This window comes from Squalius cephalus (genome assembly GCF_949319135.1).
Source record: "Squalius cephalus genome assembly, chromosome: 25".
Classification (NCBI taxonomy): Eukaryota; Metazoa; Chordata; class Actinopteri; order Cypriniformes; family Leuciscidae; genus Squalius; species Squalius cephalus.
The window spans coordinates 5,255,176-5,281,013 of record NC_137146.1 but is presented as its reverse complement, the minus strand read 5'-3'; the positions used below and the strand labels follow the sequence as shown (position 1 = coordinate 5,281,013).

The 25,838-nt window shown below is 35.4% G+C and overlaps 2 protein-coding genes across 6 annotated transcripts in view; one reads left to right on the top strand and one right to left on the bottom strand.

The window, feature by feature from the left end:
• Positions 1 to 34: 34 nt before the first annotated feature.
• Positions 35 to 15,921, top strand: pcmtd1 (protein-L-isoaspartate (D-aspartate) O-methyltransferase domain containing 1). The gene is made up of 6 exons (XM_079863096.1): positions 35 to 391; positions 6,431 to 6,922; positions 8,409 to 8,511; positions 10,082 to 10,253; positions 10,719 to 10,842; positions 12,917 to 15,921. The coding sequence occupies exons 2-6, from the start codon at positions 6,616 to 6,618 to the stop codon at positions 13,288 to 13,290; spliced, it is 1,080 nt and encodes a 359-aa protein (XP_079719222.1). The 5' UTR covers positions 35 to 391; positions 6,431 to 6,615; the 3' UTR covers positions 13,291 to 15,921.
• A 4,452-nt stretch (positions 15,922 to 20,373) lies between these two features.
• sntg1 (syntrophin, gamma 1) overlaps positions 20,374 to 25,838 on the bottom strand; it is a 48,435-nt gene continuing 42,970 nt past the window's right edge. For 3 of the 5 annotated variants that reach the window (XM_079863090.1, XM_079863092.1, XM_079863091.1), the window contains 4 exons: positions 24,516 to 24,668; positions 22,816 to 22,908; positions 21,498 to 21,608; positions 20,374 to 21,161 (listed from right to left, as the gene is read on the bottom strand). In XM_079863090.1, the coding sequence (XP_079719216.1) occupies positions 20,979 to 21,161; positions 21,498 to 21,608; positions 22,816 to 22,908; positions 24,516 to 24,668 (540 nt within the window). In that variant the 3' untranslated portion in view covers positions 20,374 to 20,978. The remainder of the gene's footprint in view (positions 21,162 to 21,497; positions 21,609 to 22,815; positions 22,909 to 24,515; positions 24,669 to 25,838) is intronic. The other 2 variants (XM_079863093.1, XM_079863094.1) reach the window with 1 other exon arrangement.

Sequence of the window (25,838 nt, the reverse complement as noted above, 5' to 3'; positions counted from 1 at the left end):
CTAGGGCTACTAGCCAATAGCCCCTATTGGCTCCTGGCTCAGGAGGCGGGACATGTGAGAATACAGGCGAGGAAAAATAACTGCTGTCCGAAACAGAAAAAGCTGTTAGAATAGCATTGGCTTGGCGTATTATCCCAGAAGATGTCTCTAATTAGCAATATACTGTGTATCTAAATAATAATTTAGATTATAACGCAGCCTCGTTTCTGTGAACCACGTGACGTCTGTTTACATCCTCTCAGCTGTTCCTCGACAAAAACAGCGCTGGCTGTTCAACGCCACGAAAATCTATACATAATCAACAGTACGCTCAAAAAAAACACCAACTCTAATGTGCATCCAGTCTGTTTGGCTAGTGCAAAGCCTGAGATTGATTCATGGCTTTATAAAGGTCAGTGAACATTGTTTTTCCGCAAAGATGATGCCGACATTTTTGTTTTGTTGCTTTGCGTTGATCTGAGCAAGCTGAGGAAGATGTAACTTAGCCTGCATGTGGCAGACATTTAAACGCTAACTTACTGTAATGGTTTAATGCACGCAGAAAAGCCCAAAATGGCTGTTTTGAAGAATGCACAAATGTTTTATTGTCTTAAGTGTTTTGATGTACCAGGTCAAACACAATGCCGCCGTCTTACTGGTTTCCCCAGTCCTGCAGTGTTAATGTTATCTAACAGCATGGGTTTCTGAAGTAATTGAAAAACTAGAGTTTTTTCCCCTTCGCTCTCAGTTTATTTTCATCTGAATTTCATCGGCGGAAGCATTTTAACCAGATGCTGCAAGTTTACTAATACTTATTGGACAACTAACAATAGCAAGTAACGCATAACAACTGTATCTGAAGCTTTATTTTTTAATAACTTGCTTTTTATTTTAATTTATTTTTTTCATATTTTGTTTTATGTTTTGCTCATTGCACAACACGCATAAAAACAAAGGCCATATGCACGACACACCGCGAGCTTTGTTGTAAATATTTTAAATGTCACGTAATTGTATAACCCTGTTAAATAGAGCGGTGGAGTTACTGAAGTAATATAATGTATGCAAAGCAAGTCCAGCTTAGAGATTATGGCGGATATAAACATGCGGAACCCTTACATTTCTCTCTCTCTCTCTCTCTCTCTCTCTCTCTCTCTCTCTCTCTCTCTCTCTCTCTCTCTTCCTCTCTTCTTTGATTTTTTTTTTTTTTTACTGTCTCTCAGATATAATATGTGAATGTATTAAGCACCGCACACGTCGCTGGACACTGTATTTAACGCAGTGCGGTTATGTGAAGTGTTTTATAAATCCTTTAGCTCGACGGCGTCGTGAAATGTAGATCTTTACGTGTGTGGATGGACCTCAGCGGGTGACGTCACGCAGCCAGACGCCATCCATATTGTATGTTTATCGGTCGTAAACGTAAACAAACGAACGAAAGCGTCCCAAATATGGCATTTCTCTTCACTTACGACGGAAACATCCTTCAGAGGAATATAAAAGTATTCTTGTGGCATGTTGGTGCCGCACTATTTGTTTAGAGCCGAGTGTTATGGCGTTTTTATGGCAAGCTGCTTTTAAAGGGATAAGTTAGTTCAACCAAAAAATTAAAATTTTGTCATAATTTTACTCACCCTCATGTTGTTCCAAACCTGTGTGTTTCTTTCTTCTGTTGAACACAAAATAAGATATTTTGAAGAATGTTGGTAACCAGAGAGTTGATGGACCCAATCGACTTTTTCTTCACTATGGAAGTCTGTCAACTTTCTGGTCACCAATGTTCTTTAAAACATCTTATTTTGTGTTCAACAGAAGAAAGAAACACATATAGGTTTGAAACTACTTGAGGGTGAGTAAGTAATGACACAATTTTCATTTTTGGGTGAACTATCCCTTTAATAGGCTATTTTTCCTTACAACTAAATAGTTATTTTTTTATGTTACTAGTACACATATACTGTACTATTACATATTATATGTAATTACATGTACACAGCCTAACCGGGATTTATGTTTAGTGTCACAACTGCTCCTTAAATATCAGTGCTTATTCATAGGCCTTTTTCCACAACATAAACAGTTTTTATTGGCCATCAGCTCTAAATGCTTTTTTTACTTTTTACAGGTTAGAATGGTTACTTAATAATACAATAAAAAATCTTACCTAATGAATACACACTTGTTAGATCTCAGTCTCTATGAATATTGGATCCAGCTGTGCTGAACTTCTCTCTCCACCACAATGTTGGTCCCCATCCGTTCTATCATAAAAGTAATTTAACAAAATGTATTGAATAATCTCATTTGAGTCTTTCTCTGTGCATAGTCTGCCTTCATCTGAACAGCACAAACATGACCAAACTGCTTCACAACCTCCTGTGAAACCGTGAAATGGATACATTCCTCCTCCTCCTTCACATTTTGTGAAGGCCACACAATCATAAGATTGAACCACAGGAGTAAAGCATTGCAAGAGCATGGAACATAATGAGTAATATTAATGTAAATTAATAAATGATAAATGAATATAAAATATGGATACAAGTTATAAGTATTTTTGCTCCCTTGAAGCTATAGGTTGCTCTTAAAATCAAATATTTTACACTAGAGTCTCAACTAGTGTTTATTTGGTTGCTAATAAATAAGTAACAAAGTTGTAAGGAATAGGCTACATTTTAAAACATTTTGTCATGTGGTACTAAATACTTTATGCATGTTATTTAAAAAAAAAAAAAAAAAAAATTATTATGAATTTAAACAATAATTTATATGAACCAAAAAAACGTATATTGTTAATTTTTGTGTGAAATATGATCTGAACATTATTTTTATTATTAAAAGGTGAATCTCATGAAACGTAAAGGTCATAGTTTAAAATCAAAAGAAAGAAATACGAAATGATTTTACATTTCGGGAATGCTTTAATACTTAATGTTCTTTATTCAAACTATAATTTCTATTCAAATTAAAACTAATATATAATAAAACTATTTTTATTTATTTAATTTTGGGGTGAAGAAGTACGACCTGAACATTTATTATTATTATTATTATTATTATTATGTCCCCTGCAGGTGGGGCCATGTTTTACTGAAGTGAAGTGACGTGAAGGCCAAGAATGGCAAGCAACCCATACTTGGAATTTATCCTCTGCGTTTAACCCATCCAAGTTAGTACACACACATTAGTAACTAATTAGTAGTGAACACACACACATACACTGCAAACTGTGGACACACACACACCCAAAGCAGTTTTTCTTTTTTCCTTGGTGGGGTTTCTCTCTGACACAGTTCTTCTTATTGAGGTTTGGATGAATCCTCTGAGAGTTTGAGGCTTCTGCTTTCTCTGGGTCAGACATGCGGTGCAGGAGTCAATGCGAGGACATGAGCTTCCGTTGACTATTCACACACTTCACGTGTCCTCTGTGATTGGAGACATGACAGATGTATAATGTGTAGTTGACAGGTCGTGAAGTTTCAGTAGTATCCTGCAGTGTGACATCAAATACTGTGAAGAAATAATGGAGATAGTGGAAATCACACAAATATTTTAGCTTTTATCTTCACTGGAAAAGTACAGAGGAACTGTAAACAGATTTATTCTGGCTGAGCATCAGTGAAGTGTGATAATGTTGCAATTATGCAACCAGCGAGTTAAAACATGTTAATGACGGATCAGCTCAGCTTTATAACAAACTGTTCCAGTTCATTGTTCTTGACAACAATCCAGGAGTTTCTCAACTTGCTCTCTGACAAAACCAGTTAGCAGTGTTATGAAAACCAGCATCCTTTTTTCCCCTATAATAATGGCGTTATTGATTTATGGTGTCCAACCAGTGTCTGTTTGTTGGAAAGAAAGACATGTAATAGGTGCCGTTCTCTTTTGTAAGTTGTATACTGATGTACAGAGAGTCTCTGAAGGGTTGCAATCAGGTCTTGTACAAAACAGAGTAGGAGGTTTGACCCAGATCCCTCCCTGCAGTATTTTTAGTGCTGGAGACTCAAAGGGCAGTAATACAGGAAAACGCTGAAAAGAAAGACAAATGCAGAAAAGATAAGAACAAGGGAATTATGGCGATGTAGACATTTAAAAACCCCAATAAAATAAAGCAATATTGATTATATAAATCAGTATATTAAATATATTAGTTCTATCAGCTCTTACCCCCTTCAAACTGATTTCTAGGGCAATTTTTTCAAAACCTTATCAAATGTATGTCATCTTTCATGTCAAATTCTTACATTTTATCAGAATTAAATTTAATTCAAATAAATCACAAGTTCACAAATGATCAGATTTGACTGTGTATTTTGCGTGCTGTCCCAGGGCTCGTAATTTGGCCCAAACCCCAGAGTACAGTAGGTGGCGGCAAGTGACTCTTAATGGGTGAGTCATTGAATCATTCGTTCAACCGGCTGATTCATTCAAGAATGAAGCAAGGGGTCATTAAACCACTGACTCGTCACTGAATCATTCAGTAACGAAACAGCTGTTTGTTGCTTGGAGACTGCAACTCCACTTCTGTGAATTTGTTTGTAACTCTTTTTGTAGTAGAGCAAAAACTGTCTATCGTGTCTAAAATTCACAATCGCGTGCTGATATTCGGGAAAGCGGCACTCTTGGTCGTATGATGTTGCCTAACTACACAACAGAAATATGTTATACATTTTTTTTTTTTTACCATATTATGTTTCTGTTAGCTTATGTGAGTGCTTATATTAGCTTGTGTGTGCTGTTGCACTCATTTGTTTGATTTCTCCACGAGAGTCTCTCACATACGTCACCTTGTTACCGTCAAAAAAGATCTATTTATTGACATTTACATTCTTGCTTGAAATTTTTTGGAAGTTTCGGTGCTTCATTGCTATTGACATTTTAATCAGGCCACATCTCTAGTCGGGCAAGTAAAATTCTCTTTCACTTGCCTCTTCATAAAATCCACTTGTCCCAGATAAGTGGACGAGCTTTAATGTCAAGCACAGTTTAAAGTGTCATTTACAGGAAAATACCCTGAGACCTGCTCTAGACATGCACCAAAATCTTGTACATGTGCACGAAAAATCTTCATAGATACACAAAACCCTGTTTTCCTGTGCTTTTTAGTAAAATGTTCTTGTTTTCATGTGAAAGTCTCTTGTAAATCTGCTATTTGACATCTGCAAATGTCACTCTGTAAGAATGAGAACGCCTCCTAATTAGGGCTGCATGATATTGAAGAAAATATGCGATATGCGATAACTCATTAAATAATGTGATGTGCGATACGATAATGCTTAAAGTGTGTAAAATAAACTTAAATTATCTTTAAAATATCTTTAAAATTATATAACCTACATACGTGTTTCACATTCTTTTTGTGACTAGAAAACATCCCTACAGCTTCTGAAAGTGAGCAGCAGTGTTTTACTGTAGCATAAGAAGTGTTATTTTAACATCAGTGTAAACCACGGGGTTTAGTGTTTCAGGTTATCCTACATTCGGGTTATTTAACAACAGAAACTGAATAATCAAATGTAAAAAATAAAACACTGCTTCGTTTTCACTGTATGAATTAAATATAAATACTGATTCTTGTTTAAGCTACAAAAGTTATTCAGCCAAGAGCAGTGAGTGATTTTCTCTTTGTCTTTTGTTTGTGAACCCATTTATTGCAAGCCGTTGCGATATTACGATAATTTCTATATATTGTGACAATAGCAAGTAGAAAATCATGATTTATTGGTTGCAATGTAAACTAAAGCCTTTTAGCTTTTAAAAAAACCATGATATAAAATATATTTAAAAAGGGATGAGCTCTTTAATTTCAATAGGAAGTATGTCAACAAAGAAAATAAAACCGATTTAATGGGTTCTTTTCAGAAGGATGGTCCTTTGCAAAGCCATCCTTAATTGGAGTGGAAAATAGAGACATTTCGATGTACAGTAATTGGGCTTTTCTTGTACTCGCTGAACCATTGAGTAAACAAGCCTCATGTTTCTTTCTTTGTGTAAATCCAGATCTGGTTCAGGTTCACGAAAATCCTTGAGGTTACAGCAATCCAGCTTAACTCAATTACCAATGAGCTGAAGAAACTGAATGCCCTGTCTGCAGCCCAAATGTCACACACAGGCTTACTTTTCTCTTGCTTTAAAGGGATATTCACTTAAGTGCATAACATTTCTAGGAAGCAGAATTTCCAGTGTCCTGATTAATAACTGGCATTATCATTTGAAGCACGTAATAAGACTTCAGACTTGGACTTCATCTGTATTCTGCAATATTAAAGCTGTTGCATCAGGCATGTACCATCAGGTACGCACAACACCTAGCTGAAGAATCAAAGACGGCAGGTATCAGGTGGCGCGCGCAGTATGCCTCCTTTTTTCCAGCTGTGCACCAGAGAAAAGGGTAAACTGAAATGTGCGAAAGAGAGGTCTAAACTGTCACCCTTTGTTTTTCAATCCTCAGATCTTGCCGTTGCTGAGAATGGTCTGAGGTGATTTGTGTGGGACAGACATCACGACTGGGCTTCCCTGTGGAGAATCGCTCCAGCACTTTCATCTGGATGTGAGGACCGGTCTAGTTACCCGTCTCTCACCTCCTCTGCATTTTCTTTTTGTTTCTTTTTCTGTCTCGTTGCCTGTCTGGGGAACATGGGGGGAGCAGTCAGTGCTGGCGAGGATAATGACGATTTGATAGACAACCTGAAGGAAGCCCAGTACATCCGCACAGACCGCGTCGAGCAGGCCTTCAGGGCCATAGACCGTGGAGATTACTACCTGGAGGGCTACAGAGACAATGCATACAAAGACCTGGCGTGGAAGCATGGGAATATACACCTCTCAGCGCCGTGCATCTACTCCGAGGTGATGGAAGCCCTGAAACTCCAGCAGGGCTTGTCTTTCCTGAACCTCGGCAGTGGCACAGGATACCTGAGCACGATGGTGGGCCTGATCATAGGTGAGAACCACTCTTATAAAGTGTCTAGGGTTTAGATAAAACGATAATAAAGAAAACAAGCAGATATTGAGGATATAATTCAACAATATTGTTTAATTTATTTCAAATTCAAAAGAAATCAATCCAAGAAAAAAACAATAAATTATGAGAAGAAGAAATAAGAAATTTGTACCAAAAACAAAAAGACTGTTTAGACCTAAAATACATTTAGGTTGCATAAATCAGCTTTTTGGCTCTCATCCTCTTGTTTATTTCACTTTTTTTGTTAGAACATTTTGCATGGTAGTAATTGCATTTTGACGCTTTTATTTTCATCACTATTAATATTATTGCTCATGTTTAAGTTTAGGGATTCGAACAAACTCGAACAAAAGTCGTTAACATTGGCAGAAATTGACACATAACTCACCTCGTTCTGTGTGTGCAATAGACATGATATCATACAGTAAAAACAGTAATATTGTGAAATATTATTACAATTATTACAAATTTATTATTAAATTATTACAATTTAAAATTAATTTAATTAACAATTTAATATATATATATATATATATATATATATATATATATATATATATATATAATTTTAAATTGTAATACAATTTCACAATATTACTGTTTTTACTGTTATATATATATATTATATTTAATATATTCAAAGTTTTCTATTTGAATATATTTTACACAATTTTCAGCATCATTACTCCAGTCTTCAGTGTCACGTGATCCTTCAGAAATCATTCTAATATAAAAATCATGGTACATTTTTTTTTTTTCATCTCTCTGAAATGTATTTTATTAGGATAAACCCCTTGAGATGCATCATCTCGTTTTCAAGGGGGTCCTAAAATACATCACGACCATCACAAACGAACAATAATAAAATAGACAAGAATACAATTATACATATTTAGACAAACAAATACATACAGAACCACAACCACAAACACAAAAAAAAAAAACAAAAAACAAAAAAAAAACACAATTCTATTGTGTAATATACCGAACTTTACAACCATTAGATCAAATTGGCAGAAATACATTTGAAATTGAACATACAAGGTATACATATATATATATATACACATATATATATATATATATATATATATATATATATATACATACATACATACATACCTACATATACACACATATACATATACACATATACATACATATATATATATATACACATATATACACATACATACATACATACACATACATACATTTTCATGATTTTTTGGTGAACAAAGTTAAAAATACCTACATATATTTGAAATAGAAATGTTTTGTAACATTATAAAATGTTGCTTTTTATCCATTTAATGCACCCTTGCTGAATAAAAGTATATATTTTTTTAAATCTTACTGACATTTCTTACTTTTCTTATCTTACAAACTTCTGAACTGTAGTGTGCTTATGTTGAATGATGGACCCAAAACCTATCCAGGGACCTGTTGTTCTTGTTATCTGCAGGTCCGTTTGGAGTAAATCATGGCGTTGAGCTCCATAAGGATGTTGTGGAGTATGCGAAAGAAAGACTTGATGACTTCATTAAAAACAGCGACAGCTTTGACAGGCATGTTCAACCTTTATTTTGCATTGTGTTTCTGTAGATTTGAGTGTGAATGTAAAGATTCGGCTTGAAGAAGTGGCGATTTAATCAGAAGTATAGATATTAGGGCTGTCAAACGATTAATCGCGATTAATCGCATCCAAAATAAAAGTTTGTTTTTACATAATACATGTGTGTGTACGGTGTATAATTATTTTCTATATATAAATACACACACATGCATGTATATATTTAAGAAATATTTGCATGTATATACTGTGTATATATATTTATATTATATATCATTTATATTATATATAAATATTTTATATATAAATAACACATTTTCTTAAATATATATATGCATGTGTGTGTATTTAGATATAGAAAATAATTATACTCCGTACACAGACATAAATTATGTAAACACAAACTTTTATTTTGGATGGGATTAATCGCGATTAATCGTTTGACAGCCCTAATAGAAATCAAAAATGGCTTTGTTTTACTTGGCAGCCGCTTCCAGGGAGGCAAACTGAGATTCAAGCAAACCACATTAGTCCTACCGCAGTTCTGTGGTTATGCACTTCAAAGATCACTTGTTTTTTAAACTTTGATTTAGTCAGGCCTGCCAAATAATCTTCCATGTGACACAAAGAATGCCCTAGCTAACCCCAAACCACAGGCTCAATGAATAAATACCTCAAGCGCACGTCAGCTCTTCGGTCTGCTGAGTGATTTGCACACCTGTGTGAACACCAGTCAAAACCAGAACCGCTAGGTCAGATAGTCCTCTTCAGTATTGAACACGCAAATGGGTTTCCCTGAACGCTCTCTCTGGCATTTGCTGCTTGCAAACATCTGTTTTCGTCATGCACCAGAGAGAGCAGGGTTATTAAGGTCAGGAGAAAGAGCTGTAATGACGTATTAGACAAAGTGCTGATGCTATTAAACAATCCATAAAAGCATGTGTTTCATACAGAAGGCCATGTGCCAGAACAAGGCTGCTTAATCAATGTTGCGGAGCTTTGGGAGCTCTCTTGTTGGAATCACTTTATTAGATATCGATATATCTTACACGTCTACGACTATTCAACGAAAACAGCTGCCTAGTGGCTCTAAGCAAATACAAACACGTTTTGACTCATGTTTATAATAAGCTCAATATGTCTGATTTCTCTTTGGCATCATATCTGTTCTCAGGAGGTAATACTAGAATAGTTGCTTTTTATTCATCCACAAAAATAGACTATTACATGTTCTGAAGGAAATGCAAGTGCTAAACTTAATAGCTGACCACATAGCATTTGGTTGCTGTGTGGTTCCTTCATTGTCCCATGGGCCTTAATGATGACTCAGATTAGGCTATAGTTAAAAAGAGCTGTGCTATTACTTCAAAGTGATTTGAAAAGCAGGTTTACCTGACGGACAAATAAATCTTGCAAAACCATTTCACCTACATATCTAGAGACCAGAATATTGTATAGATATCATATAAGGTTTAGATATCATATAGGTTTTGCAAAAACAAACAGCAGAAAATTGTGTAGAAGTTCTATAAATTAATATCAGTGTTAAAAATGTGTCGTTTCAGGTTTGAGTTCTGCGAGCCACACTTTGTCGTGGGGAACTGTCTGGAGATTTCGTCCGACAGTCACCAGTACGAACGCATATACTGCGGAGCTGGAGTTCAGAAGGACCACGAGAACTATATGAAAATCCTGCTGAAAGTCGGAGGAATTTTGGTCATGCCAATAGAGGATCAGGTAAACCACAGGATGATGCATATAGCGGGCCCTAAAAGTGTTTGGACACTTCAGTCACACTGGTCACAATGTCATTAGATAACAAAATATAGACTCATTTGCATTTGTTGGTCTCAAATTCTGCATGAATTTTTTTTTCATCACTAATTAATTTGACTTTTCTTCATCATTTTGTCATTCAACATTGGAGTCTGATAGCCCCGCCCCCTCCACTATGTAATTAAAGCAATGACAGTTGAACTTGAGTGCATGAAGTGTCCAATTACGTGTTTTTTTAGTAAATTAAATGCATCATCCGTGTATTTTAAGTGTAATTTTTCTTTTTGGAATTTTCAGTGTGAACAAATAGAATGGCATAGAGCATAAGTATGCGAATTGGGACGCACCTCATGTCTTAAATCAAATGTTTGACCTCTTGATGAGTACACACCGTCCGTCTCATTCAGTGTTTATGTGTTCTTGCAGCTGACTCAGATAACTAGAACTGGTCAGAGCTCCTGGGAGAGTAAGAATATCCTGGCGGTGTCATTTGCTCCTCTTGTTCAGCAGAACAGGACAGAAGGCTGCAAGGCTGAAGCTGTGGTACTCCGTGAGTCTCCGCCCCTAAATATGATCTCACACTGCTCTGTCCAATCAGCTGCCACTTGGGAGGTTTCCAAGTACAATGCTACAGACTGATTTATTCATGCAGATTCCATTATTAACCCGATTCATTCAGAAGTGTGAATGACACCACAGGCAAAACCATTGGGGGGGGTTTTCATGCACTGGGCAATTTTGAGATTTTGTTTCCACATATCTTTCAGACTAGTGGAAAGAATCTAAAATGCGCATGTAACTCTTTCCCCGCCAGCGTTTAAAAAAAAAAAAAAAAGTTGCCAGCCGCCACTAGCTTTTTTGATAATTTTCACAAAACTTTCATGGCCCCAAGTATATTTTGTTGTTTGAATATTGGAACATATCATATTTTAAAAGAAAGAACAAAGTCTCTGCTTTTAAACGACAACAACAACAACAAAAAATGTGGTAAGTTTGATTAAAAAAAAATATACATTTTGAACAAAATGCTGAGAAAATTGCATTTTTGTCTGAGACTTTGTTCAGATTGGATTCAGAACGATGATCAAATATAGATTATAGTCCATCAACACCCCTGAAGCTTCTCATTCGTACACCTCTTTGTGGGTTCAACTTTACATTCGCTAACGTTAGGCAGTTTTGACTTCTATGCTGTTTAATGTTTGATGATCGCGTTAGCTTACATGTGCATAAGCAATCTTCTCTTGCTTGTTTCTGCTTCTTTGCTTGTTTTTGGATCCGGAGATGCTGTACTATTTTAGAAGATGCGTAAAAGCGCCCCCTACTGAGTGAAAACATGAATATGAATGAACATGAATGCCGGAAGCATTGCGTCATAAATGACGGAAAATCTTGTCAATGGCGGGGGAAGAGTTAAGTGCGTCTTTTATTACATTTGATCTATTTGCATCTGTAGTTTACAATACATATATTTACAGGCCATTTTCTTAAAATGATTAACCTGATTCATTCAGAAAAGTAATGTCATTACAGACAACAAAAAAATAGATAATAAATCATGCACTGATCAATTTTGAGATTTTGGGCTTCCATAACGTCTTCTTTCAGGCTAGTTCAAAGAAAACATCTAAAATACATAATTGAATGTTTATTTTGTTACACTTTATCTATTTGCATCAGTAGACTTCAATAACAATACATCTCTTTACAGACCGTTTTCTCAAAATTATATTTTTTCTCATGCACTAAGCCAGAAATCTCCACTTCAGTAGTTCTTACACCAGACTTTACAGTTTTATTTAAGAGGGGTCTGTTTGTTCATATATCATTTGCCTGATTTATATAGCTTTTTATTCCTAAAAACATGTTGAAAATGTACTTGTTTCCTGGATGTTAACATTATTTTCTGATTTATGAAGTGACAGTTTTAACAGTGGGACTTTTGTATATCTATATTTAACTCTAATACATCAACAAAATCAAACAAGCAGTTTGAACCTGGCTTTATCCAATATGCAGATTTCTGTTCTGAAAATATATATGCAAACTTGTTCATATTTAATTGGGTGCCTTATTTCCATATTTAAATGAGACAATTCAGAAAAATTGTAATGCAAAACAATTGTCTTAAAGGGAGAGTTCACCCAAAAATGAAAATTCTGTCATTAATTACTCGCCCTCATGACGTTCCAAACTCGTAAGACTTTCGTTCATCTTCAGAACACAAATGAAGATCTTTCTTCAAGAATCTGAGAGCTTTCTGTCCCTCCATTGACAGCTACGCAACTACCACTTTGATTCTTCAAAAAGTTCATAAAGAGATCGTACAACTAATCAATATGAATTGAGTGGTTTAGTCCAAATTTTCTAAAGAAACTCAATCGCTTTATATGATGAACAGATTTAATTTAGGCTTTTATTCACATATAAACACTGATCAGCGAACATAAAGAGAAGCTGCTTGACGCGAAACCTCATTTTTGGGTGAACCATCCCTTTATTGTGCTGTGAGTAATCAACTGGGAAAGTAAGACTTTAGGTTTAAACAAATTGGTTGTGCACACAAATGAGATTCGAGAAAACAACCTGTACTCGTTAACCTGTATTACTTGTCTGTTCCTCAGCGGCTCTGAGCGTGAGGAATCTTCAGGACCTGGCTCGAATCTACATCCGCCGAACCCTCCGCAACCTGACCAACGACGAGAACCCCGGCCGCAACAACATGCAAAGAGCGTCCCAGAAGCGCAAGCGCAGGCGCTGCCGGCGCCGCCGCCGCATCAACACCTACGTGTTCGTCGGGAACCAGCTGATTCCTCAACCCATGGACAGCGAGGAGGACGAATGCATCGAGGAGGAGAGCAAAGAAGAGGAGCAGGAGAAAGACATTGAGCCCATCAAACCCGAGGAACCGCAGGTCAACCATCTGAGAGACAAAATCCTGAGTCTGCCGCTTCCCGAGTCGCTGAAGTCCTACCTGCTGTACTACCGTGAGAAATAACACTCGTCCAGGCTAAGCATTAATCTACGGTGGTGGTTTCCTTCTCAGACTGCTTCTCACCCTGAGTTTCATAGTTGTTGTTTTTTTTTTTTTTTTGATAATGTAGCATAATTTAAACATTTAAATGGGGTTGGGCTGCGTTTCCAAGAGACTTGATTTGAATGTGCTTGCTGTGTTCGTTCTAATGACTCATAACGTTGTAATATTCACATTTTGAATGTGATTTTTCACTACCGAGGAACTGAGGGAGACTTAGAAGCTTCTAGCTCACCTTGTTTGTATTCAGAAGAGTTTGCTAAATGTGACGGAAGGATTGCTGAAACTATTTTTCAAAGGCTTGTAATGTAAGACCAGTAATGACAGTTTTCTTTCTTTTTTTAATTGTAGAGAGAATGAAAAACTCAAGTCATTATTTTGGGATTGATTTTTGCCTTCTTTGATTCTCCGAACCTTCTGGAGTTTTCGCTGTTTATGATGCTAATGCTTTCGGTATATCTTTGGACTGTTTTAGTGAAGTTCCATCTAGAGAGGATTTTTTGACCTGTGTTTTGCATTTCTATTTTTTTTTTCTTTTTTTACATTCTAGTCACATTTGTAAGTACCGATATTGAACTCTCTTAATAGATGATGTAATTTTTTTGCTTGTTCCTTTCGTCTGCGAGTCGTCCTGAAGACCTAACACTCCACTTTCTGCTTGTGATCATAAAATGTAAGAGACGTCACTGTTTGTGTTGGTTTGTAATCGGTGATTTCACACTGTCGTAACAACTTGTTTGGAATATATTGTCAGCATATTCAATTATTCAGTTGATTGTAAATGATTTTGTTACATTGAAATGGAATCTAATAGAATTTCACATCAATCATTTTTGTCACATTTCCCAAAAAATACAGTTTGAGATATTGAAAAACACCCCAAATATCATCTCTAAATCAGATATACAGTTCTACTCATGTTTAGAATTTGCTAAATAAAAAATAAGATCATAAAAATTAACTTAAAATGCGAAATAAACTTAAAAAACAATTATTCAGTAGATGCATTTACACTTTTTAATATTGTTTTTAAATTCATTAGAATTTAATTTTGCTGTTTTAGTACTGCCCTAATGAAACTATATCATCATAACACATATTTACACCACAATACTAAATGATAACTGAATTTATAGGCTACTAATGATTCTTTTGGAAGTTAACACTTGGTTCTTAATTATTGTGTGTCGCCTCTATTAGTGTTCATATTCTTTTGTTATGGTTGTGCATCTCTGGTTCATCCCACAAAAGTCCTCTTCCAGGTCCTGTATGTTCTTTGGTTTCCCAGCATGCTTTGCACGTTTGAGTTCTTCCCCACAATAGTTATGGGATGCTGAGATCCCGCTCAGGGCGATTGAGGCCCTGATAAAACCATCATAAAACTGAAAAAAGTCATTGACGCTTATGGGGGCCACACATGGTGTGAAGAACAAGTTAATTTTTCTTCTGAAATGTGTATAAATATCTATTGTGCAGCTTCTTCAGGGTGGTAGGCCTACTGAATATATATATATATATTTTATTTTTTTTTTACCCAAAATAACTCCATGAAATGGCCTGACAAACACGGGTATCTTTTGTCTGTTGATGTATTTTGTTTTAATACAGGACATTAGGGTGGGACACATTCATTTTAAATAGCTTTTGTAATGCCACACAGCTGTGAACCAAGATTTGCTAAAAATTTGAATCATACACCCATGAGTAATCAATATTTTTGTTCGTTTCCTAAAAGAAAACGTGACTAAAATTTTTATAAGCACACTTGCATAAAGACACGGGGTTTTTAAGCACCTTAAGTCATTGCCTATCTCCTATTATTTATGAAATGATGGTAACAGGGAGAATGTAAAAATGACCCAAATGATTCTTCATATTTGTCCTTACGGGTTAAGGTACAATATACATACACCAGCACAAATGTTCTTTTCAAAACAGCTTTTAAATTCAAAATAACTCAGAAACTAAAAAAAAAAAAAAGTTTTGTTTTCATTAAGACAGCCGGATGACACATTTAAGTGTATTATTTTATTAATTATAAACTCTTCTGAGAGGATCTTGTAATATTTTTATGCATTTTTTTCATATTTTTCAGCATTTTTAAAACGCCGTTGTCGTGTGAATGAACGGTCAAAATGATCATATGGTCATAAAATGGTCATAATTTAGCTGTTCATTCACACGACAACGGCGTTTTGGGGGCCTGAAAACGCAAACTTTTGAAAACAGGTATCAAAGTGTAAGTTATTGAAAACTATAGCCTACTGTTATCGTCTCTGTCAGTGTGTAAACTACAAAAATGCGAATTTGTGACAGCGGTGACGTCATGCGCATGCACGTAGTGATACAAAGTGATATCGCCAACTACTGGCCGGGCAGCATAACAGCGGGGATTATGAACGGGGATTGTTTTGACAACGTTGTCGTCTGTACGAGAAAAATAAATAAAAGGAAAACCTTTCCGTTTTTTTTTTTTTGTACATATAGTTGATGTGCAAAGTTGCCCTGAAGTGCTAAAACCGGACCGTGTCTCAAGATAAGAGCAACCAGGAGAATCTGTCCAATGAGTTTGTGGTTGTTAGAACGTTGTAAGAACGTTCCATGAGGTCTAATTCCACAGACGGTCCCTGTCAAGACACACGAGTGTCTTTTTTCCACAAGTGTATCACTGACTGTAATTTGATGCTTTGTTTCTCAACCATCTTTTCATTAAATATATTTATAGCCAACCTGTTATGTTTTTACTATGCCTGTGTTTGTCATATGGTGTTAAGTGTCACGAGAATTTCTGAAATGTACAGTAGTTAGAAAAATATATGATTTAATTAATATATATATACTATATATATATGTATATACAGGCCAATATATATAGCCTACATAAAAATTGTAAAAAATCGGGCAGCGTGTGTACAGTGCGCTACTGGTGATGAATTTTGCAAACACACAAACCTCAGAACACACACACAAATAATTGAGATTAGACAAGGTCACACATTATAAAATCTTTATTAACTATACATCTTTATTAAAACAAATCATAGTTTGCTAAAAATAAAAGAATGCTTTTCAGCCACTGCTTTTCCAGTCCCATCTTTATCCAAAGACATCCCAGCTTGGGGTAAATCACAAATCTCTCTTTTGCATAGACTAAACGCTCAACATCAGGAGAAAAACCAGGGTTAGGACAAGATTGATGGCGCAAAAGTGCTTCTCAGTAAAACCACATTTATTATTCCATCTGTCGGGTCCTACATTAACTTTGGGGTGGCAGCATGGTGGCCAATAAAGGGTTACATTTTGGGGGGAAATATTACAAAGGTTGGGGGGAAGACACATTGTGGACTGTTATTTAACGTATTTGAGCCCAATTAAGTTGGTAGTTGACGGAGGTGTTGTATTTTTTAGTACAATTACATACAGTACTTCAACATGAGTAAATGTCTAAAGTTGAATTTAAAGCTTTGGCCATAATGCTAGATAACACATATCTTATTCCTACATGTCAGTTTGTGATTCTAGCATGCGTTAAATGACAGCAGCCTTAAATATGTACAGAGTATTGAGAAATTATGATTAAAGTCAACATGAAACCACATATACACTCACCTAAAGGATTATTAGGAACACCTGTTCAATTTCTCATTAATGCAATTATCTAATCAACCAATCACATGGCAGTTGCTTCAATGCATTTAGGGGTGTGGTCCTGGTCAAGACAATCTCCTGAACTCCAATCTGAATGTCAGAATGGGAAAGAAAGATGATTTAAGCAATTTTGAGCGTGGCATGGTTGTTGGTGCCAGACGGGCCGGTCTGAGTATTTCACAATCTGCTCAGTTACTGGGATTTTCACGCACAACCATTTCTAGGGTTTACAAAGAATGGTGTGAAAAGGGAAAAACATCCAGTATGCGGCAGTCCTGTGGGTGAAAATGCCTTGTTGATGCAAGAGGTCAGAGGAGAAGGGGCCGACTGATTCAAGCTGATAGAAGAGCAACTTTGACTGAAATAACCACTCGTTACAACCGAGGTATGTAGCAAAGCATTTGTGAAGCCACAACACGCACAACCTTGAGGCGGATGGGCTACAACAGCAGAAGACCCCACCGGGTACCACTCATCTCCACTACAAATAGGAAAAAGAGGCTACAATTTGCACGAGCTCACCAAAATTGGACAGTTGAAGACTGGAAAAATGTTGCCTGGTCTGATGAGTCTCGATTTCTGTTGAGACATTCAGATGGTAGAGTCAGAATTTGGCGTAAACAGAATGAGAACATGGATCCATCATGCCTTGTTACCACTGTGCAGGCTGGTGGTGGTGGTGTAATGGTGTGGGGGATGTTTTCTTGGCACACTTTAGGCCCCTTAGTGCCAATTGGGCATCGTTTAAATTCCACGGCCTACCTGAGCATTGTTTCTGACCATGTCCATCCCTTTATGACCACCATGTACCCATCCTCTGATGGCTACTTCCAGCAGGATAATGCACCATGTCACAAAGCTCGAATCATTTCAAATTGGTTTCTTGAACATGACAATGACTTCACTGTACTAAAATGGCCCCCACAGTCACCAGATCTCAACCCAATAGAGCATCTTTGGGATGTGGTGGAACGGGAGCTTCGTGCCCTGGATGTGCATCCCACAAATCTCCATCAACTGCAAGATGCTATCTTATCAATATGGGCCAACATTTCTAAAGAATGCTTTCAGCACCTTGTTGTATCAATGCCACGTAGAATTAAGGCAGTTCTGAAGGCGAAAGGGGGTCAAACACAGTATTAGTATGGTGTTCCTAATAATCCTTTAGGTGAGTGTATAACCACATAAAAGTGAATCAGGATTAGGAATTGAATGATTGCGGAAAATGCGCATTACAGAATTGTAATTCAATTGTTTTTTGCAACAACCTTTATAACATCAGTGTTAACCAGTGTTTAGTGTGTTAACTCTTTCCCTGCCATTGACAGAAATTAACTGTTTTTAACTGTTATACGCGAAACAAGCGATAGCTTATGTAAGCAGATGCATATGTAAAATTAACATTAAACAGCGTATAATCAAAACTGCCTAACGTTACCGAATGAAATGTTGACCCAGGACAAGGTAAAGGACTGTGAAGCTTTAGGGGTTTGATGGACTCTATCTTTTATAAAACCTACCCACATTCAAATGTGGATAAAAAAAGCATGAAACTAGAATAAAACGTTTTATGTTTTTGTTTAAAAGCAGAGGGTCTGTTCTTTCTTTTGATATATTGCATGTTGAGATGTTCATACAACTAAATATTCTGGGCATTTTGTGAAAATGATCAAAAATGCTGGCAGTGACTGGCAACTATTTTAAAAACACGCTGGCAGGGAAAGAGTTAATATTGGCAAGATTTTGGGCTGCATTACATGTAATAGAGGATTTATCTACAACAATGTCTAAATATTTAACTAACAGCCCACACAGTCTAGATGACAATAACCAATGGATAAAGACAAAAGCGAGACAAATCTGATGGATCATGCACAGGAAAACGGAAATACGGTCAGTTTTAATTTCATGTTGACTTTATTAGATTAACAGGTAGATGTATTTTGACTGCAAAAATGACCAGTTTATGCACTAATATATCTTTTAGATATTGGATAACAATAAAAAAATAAAGTCAAGCGCTTCATTTATTAGCAAGTATGTCCTTCCCTTGAGAAGTTCAAATGTGCATCATAGTCATGTCAATTCCAGCTTATCTTCAGTTACATGATTGAACCTTTAATAAAGTATCAAAATAGGTACAATATGAAAATAATTACACTATCCCACATTCTCCAGTCTGTTTCTCTAGGCAGTCCCTTTAAAAGCATTGAGTTTTTCTACAGATTTAAACATTGTGAGAATTGATGCTCGATTTATGTCGATTTGATTCGTTTGGATTAAAAAAACTAACATTTTCAACCAGGATAACAGGTTATGCTTTGCCAATTTTGGATATATCTACAGAGCCTGCACATGACACGCAGGGAAAAAAATTAAATTATAACGTGCCCACGAATTAACAATTCATTCTCACGACTTACTAATATATCAGCACGTTTTACTAATTCACCTCCTCGTTTTAAGTAAATCGTGCGCATGATACAATAAATCGTCCCCTTGTTTTACTAAATCATGTCCACGTTGTAATAATTCATTCCCTTGTTTTAGTTAAATCAAAACAAGGGAATGAATTAGTTAAAGGGATAGTTCACTTTGAAATTAAATTTTGGTATGTTTTAGCTTACCTCAAGGGCATCCAAGATGTAGGTGTCTTTGTTTCCGCAGTAGTTTCAATTTTGATATTTTTAGGTCAAACCGTTCTTGTCTGTCAGTCATATAATGCAGGTCTATGGTCACTATCTCAAAGAGCATGCACAGAGAAGTCCAAATTAAACAATTCCCCATCGTAAGTACACATTGATGGCCTAAGACACGAAACGAGCGGTTTGTGTGAGAAAACGAACAGTATTTATATCGTTTTTACCTCTACACAACCACGTCCAAGTGATCTGAGGGCGCGCGCGCTTCCTGGTGTGTGCGCGCGTTCTGGCTTAGTCTGCGCAAGCGCCGGAAAGTGTACAAGAGGTAAACGATATAAATACTGTTCGTTTTCTCACACAAACCGCTCGTTTCGTGTCTTAGGCCATCAATGTGTACTTACGATGGGGAATTGTTTAATTTGGACTCTGTGCATGCTCTTTGAGACAGTGACCATAGACCTGCATTATACGACTGACAGACAAGAACGGTTTGACCTAAAAATATCAAAATTTAAACTACTGCGGAAACAAAGACACATCTTGGATGCCCTTGAGGTAAGCTAAAACATACCAAAATTTAATTTCAAAGTGAACTATCCCTTTAAACATGGCCAAAGTGTACTAAAATGAGGGAACGAAATCTTAATTTGTGGCCACGATTTAACTAAAACGAGAAAACTAATTCTTAATTCGTGGGGACAAATTCTTAATTCGCTACCAGGATATATATATTTTTTTTTTTTTTTTTTTTTTTTTTTCGCATGTCATATGCGGGATTCTGTAGATATCTAACCAACATTCAGAGAATGTGTTTATTACAATAAATTTAAGTTTAAGATGGCTGGTATTACTCTGCCCAGAACGCAACATAGTGTCTGCCCAGATCCGGCCCACATCCGGTACACGTGGATTCCACACGGCACGATGTTGCTGTCTGGATGGTTAACTAAATTACTATTTTGAAAAAATCAACAGAGGCTTCATGGCAGTTTCACAACACCTTCATTCCAATCGCTTACCAGATTTAATAATATTTTAAAAGTACACACAAAGAAGTGTTCATATCATTTGAATGCAAACTGATATGGCTCAGTATCAAAGGGGAGGAGTCCAACTTTCTAATGACCCGGTGCAACTGCAGCTGAAAGCGATCCGGGAACGTCTTCAACTGGAAACATAACGCTAAAATGTTCAGGATTCATATCCCAGTCTGAGTTTCCCTTACGGAGAACATAGCGAGGTTTTCAATGTTACGTACTTGAGTTGCCCATTTCAAAGTGGACTTCCACTGTGTGTCAGGGTTAGTTCCTCTCATCCTACCTGTTCACTGTCTGGAAGGAGAGGATACGTCACTGGAGTCTGTCAGCTCGTGTACTTGATCTTGGATATCTGTGGTGGGGCGGTTAAGGTGGAGGTGGTGGACACCACAGGGGCCAGGGTGGCGTTTCGGCTGCTCACGAACATGGGATCCAGACAGGCCACTTTAGCGGCGAAGAACGCGTGGATGCAGTGGAGAACTGCGAAGAGGTTGGAGAATTCCAGTTCCTGGAAGCATCAGGGGGGGAAATTATCATGAAGGTTTGCTGGAGAAAAGGAGGAAGCCTCAAGCAGAAATCAAATCAAACTTAGTGCATGAAAGTGCTTATACTTACAGCCTACAGCGAGGAAATAATCAAACAGGAAATTCATATCAACGCACTTTATTTTTATCTGCTTCCTTCAGCTATTTCTTTTGCACCGTTTCGAAAAGTTTTCTAAGAATTGAGGTTACCATAAAGTGTTTGATATTCCTGCTATATGAAAATGCTGAAGATTGAGAAACAATTTGTACTTTCATAAACAGAAGCCAATAGCAAAAACAAAATCGAAGAGTAAACTTACCTTTGCTTCAATAAGTTTTGTGTCTTGATTCTGGAACAGGAATTTGATTTTACTCTTTCCATCATCTGATGATCCTTTAAGCTGAGAGAATTTATATCTCCACAGCACTGCCTGTAATGAAGGTTTAAATGATGCATATTAATAACTCTATAGACATGAAAAAGTTTACTCAAAGTTTGATAACTAACTTTTTTCATTTTTCATACTGGCCATTAAGCTTTTATTGTTTATTATTACAACTTTTTTGTTTATTTGACTGGATTTTTTAATTTAGCTTTTACATGTTTCCCTCATGTTTTTTCAATGGATTTTTAGAATACAATTTTTTTTTTTTATTAAAATAAAGTCTGTTGTGAACATGACTTAAAGAGACTTCTAAAGTGCATTTTGAAGCTGCTATGCTTTTTTTTTTTTTTTTTTTTGAAAAATCATACAATCATAAAGATGTGAGTTTATGTGCATGACCTTATTAAACAAACTAAATAGCAACACACAGTACCGTTCAAAAGTTTGTGGTCGGTACGATTTTCGAAATGTTTTTGAACGTTTTTATGCTCACCAAGGCTGCATTTATGTGATTAAATTACAGTAATATTGTGAAATATTTTTACTGTTTAAAAGAAACGTTTTCTATATGAATATATTCTAAAATGTAATTTATTCCTGTGATCAAAGCTGAATTTTCAGCATCATTACTCCAGTCTTGTGTCACATGATCCTTCAGAAATCATTCTAATATGATAATTCGCTGCTCAAGAAACATTTCTTATTATTATATAGTGTGAAAACTTTTAAACAGTAAAATTCTTAAAAAAAAAAAACGCACAATGGCTTCAAAATGTACATTTGAGGTGTGACCCACACGAAATTCTAAAATAAATATTGATGAAATATGGACGTCACAACAGAGAATCTCTATCAATCTGTTTAAAGTTAAAGACTTACTGGTAAGCAACATTTTTAACACCAAAGCCACTTTTTTACTTTTTTGTTTATTCTTAACTTAACTTAACTTACTTTAAATAACAGACTGGTGTTGTCTATGAATAAGCACACAGTGTGACAGCATCTTGACAGAGTGCTAATATTATCAACAATTACATCAGTAATATACTAGGCAAATGTTTATGTATGTTTACCTAACATACAGTTGACAACATGTTTCTATAAATCTTTAGTGTGATATAAATACATAGCGCATAGCAACAGAGTAGCTCTAACTAATGAGAACTTGATGTTAAATAAAATAAATAAATCACCAGTGATCATGTATTTTACTTAAAAGAACTTCAGACTTCAGGTTCCCCCTCTCTCTCACCTTTGACGCGGCATCGAAGCACACGAAGCCCATGCTGAAATCAACGGTGAGTCCCATGAGATGACTGTCCACAATGCAAGCGTATGTTTTACACTGAAACAGGAGATGCTTGGCATTGTTAATCAGACACGAGGCAGACTGGCACACACAAACATCTCAATCTCGTAAATGTTTCATTAGGATGACAAGTGTCGTACATAATTATTTTGGGAGAAAAATAAACAATTTTCTTTTTTTTGGCACGAGGCACGGTTAGTTTGGTTTAGTGGGACAAATTGGCAGCGATTTTATTTGTGCCACCATGTTTTCCATGAATGTGAAATTGTCCTGCTATTGTCTTGTTAGAATATGGAATCTAGATTCGCTTCAGTTCTACAGGACTATAAATGTCGTACTTGCATATTATGTAATGTATCTGAAATATACATAATTGGATCCTATACTGTACATGGATCAGTGGGTGTTTCTTCAAATATGGAGACATTTGATACAGTTGAACACACATACAGTATTAAAAGACTTTTCACACTAGTTTCATTTGTCTACTAATAATGTTCAACAGTGTATATACACGAATTACAGAAGCTAAATATAATTTCCATTTCCATTCCATATTTATTGTAAGATGTCAAGTATTCTGAGATATTTTTGGAAAGAAATTGCTAACAAGGCTAATTTTACAGATAGCATTTTATAACCACATCATTAAATAATACTTTCACACAATGGTTCTTATTGTTAACTAAAAATAAAACATTTCTGCTCATTTAAATAAAGCCTAAATACAATAAAATATAAATATTATCTGAAAAACTTAAACTAAACGAAAATCATAAATGTTGCCTATGCATAAGTTATAAACCTACATATAATTAGCAATATTAAAAATAAATAAAAAAAACAAGGCACATACTACAAAAATACAAATACTAATAAAGGTAAATCAACACTGTTTTACACTTTTAACACTGCATAATTTTGACACAATTACAGATTAATTGAAAATGATGTTCATAAGTGTTATTTTTTTCTTCATACATTATGCCTTAATTCATCTAAAATATTTTACTTACAAAAAATGTGCATTATTTTCACACATTAAAAACTGAAAAGTTTAAATATTTGAAGACATTGTTTAGATCATAATAGTTTTCAAAAATGTTATTCATATTTTTAGGAAGGATTTTTATATTTATGTATGAAAGTTTGGATCAGGGACAAGGGCAAAATAACAAAATCTAAACGACATCTGACAAGTTCTGTTAAAAATGTGTTTAAACGTGACCTTCATAAAACAAAAAGGGAAAAGTTGAAATCTGTTTTGATAGAAAACAACAGCTAGGATATAAAAGTGCCAGTCGCTGTAGAAACACTCATTCAGCAGGTTAAACCCAGAATTAGATTATATTAATGTCTGCAAACAAAACTGTTGAACAATGTGTTTCCTTCAAGAACTGATTAGCAAATCACACTTCATCCGTCTTTGGCAAGGCCTCAATCACTCAGAGTTTGCGTTGTTCAGATGGCGGCCAACATTGTCTGGCAGGTGCAGATTAATTGGCCTCGATCTGATCTCGGCTCTGTCTGTTTACCGTGCCAAGAAGATAGAGACGTAACTTCACCACTGAAATTGCCCTTTAGTCTGACTAAAATGCAATTAAGTTTAGATTGCGCAACCTCATGTTTGGAAGATTCAGTACCTGTATTCGTTCCACTTCGAAGAACGTGGCCATCTGAAAGGCTTTCTCCCACAGAAGCAGCTCACATTCCAGCTCCACGCTGAAGAAGATGTCCTCTCCAGAGTCCGTCTGAACGCTGAAGCAGTGCTTTCGTTTGTCCACCAGCTCACTGTCCTAAAATAAGGAATTTGGTTAGAATGGTGAAGCATAGATAACATGATACATTTTGACATGAAAGAGATTTCAAATAGTGAATATAAAACGCATGAATGTATAACCTAACCTATTAGGTTATACATTCATGCGTTTTATATTCACTATACAATAAAATATAAATATTAGCTGAAAAACTTGCCTTTGCAATAGACTGAAACTAGTTTAAGTTGAAGCACTAAACTAAACCTACATTATAAACATACATTATAAACCTACACATAAGGCACATAAGATGACAAAAAAATTAATTAAAATTTACATGAAAAAAAACAAAATGTGTTTTACACTTTTAACACTGCATAATTTTGACACAATTACAGATTAATTGAAAATTATGCCAAATAAAAATATTTTGTTCATAATTGTTATTTTTTTCTTCATACATTATGCCTTAATTCATCTCAAACTTTTTACTTGCAAAAAAAACAAAAAACAAACCTGTACATTTGAATAATTTTCACACATTAAAAACTGAAAAGTTTAAATATTTTAAATGTTTTAGACATTGTTTAGATCATTATAGTTTTCAAAAACGTTATGCATATTTTAAATGTTTAAAATATATAGGTTAGGTTATAAAGTATTAAAGTTATAATATTAAGTATAATATTAAGTATTTAACTTTATAATATAAAGTTATAATATTCATTAAAAAAAGTGTGAGATCTAACAAATGTGCAATGCTGTAAATGTAGAGTTTTCTATTTGTTCCTAAATAAAAGCATATACATATGTGATGTTAAATGCAAACAATAAGAATAACATTATGCTACTTTTTTAAGCTATTCTGCTTATTTTTGAACTTTCACTAGCATGCAAAAATCTAATCAAAATAAGGAATTTGTAATATAATTAATAAAAAATATATATATATATATATATATTGTCCCTTGATTTCTTGTCATTGGTGTCAAAACTTGTATTTTGAAAATATAAAAATTTGAGGAAATGTACATCCAAGGTTACTATTGTCAGTGGTGGTGCTACCCTTTTCTCATTTGTGAAATCAAAATAAGTAATAGAAATAAAGAACAAAAGTTGTGCTGGCACGGCTAGTTTGGTTTACTCTGTTCAAGGACTCTTATTTTGATTTTCACATCAGTCTGTGGTTCTTGTTTCCTTGGCTGT

Bases quoted from the DNA above. Each gene is read 5' to 3' on its own strand.
- pcmtd1 (XM_079863096.1), top strand. From the start codon at position 6,616: ATGGGGGGAGCAGTCAGTGCTGGCGAGGATAATGACGATTTGATAGAC. The intron at 6,923-8,408 runs GTGAGAACCACT...TGTTATCTGCAG, and splicing joins GATGGTGGGCCTGATCATAG to GTCCGTTTGGAGTAAATCAT. The intron at 8,512-10,081 runs GCATGTTCAACC...GTGTCGTTTCAG, and splicing joins AACAGCGACAGCTTTGACAG to GTTTGAGTTCTGCGAGCCAC.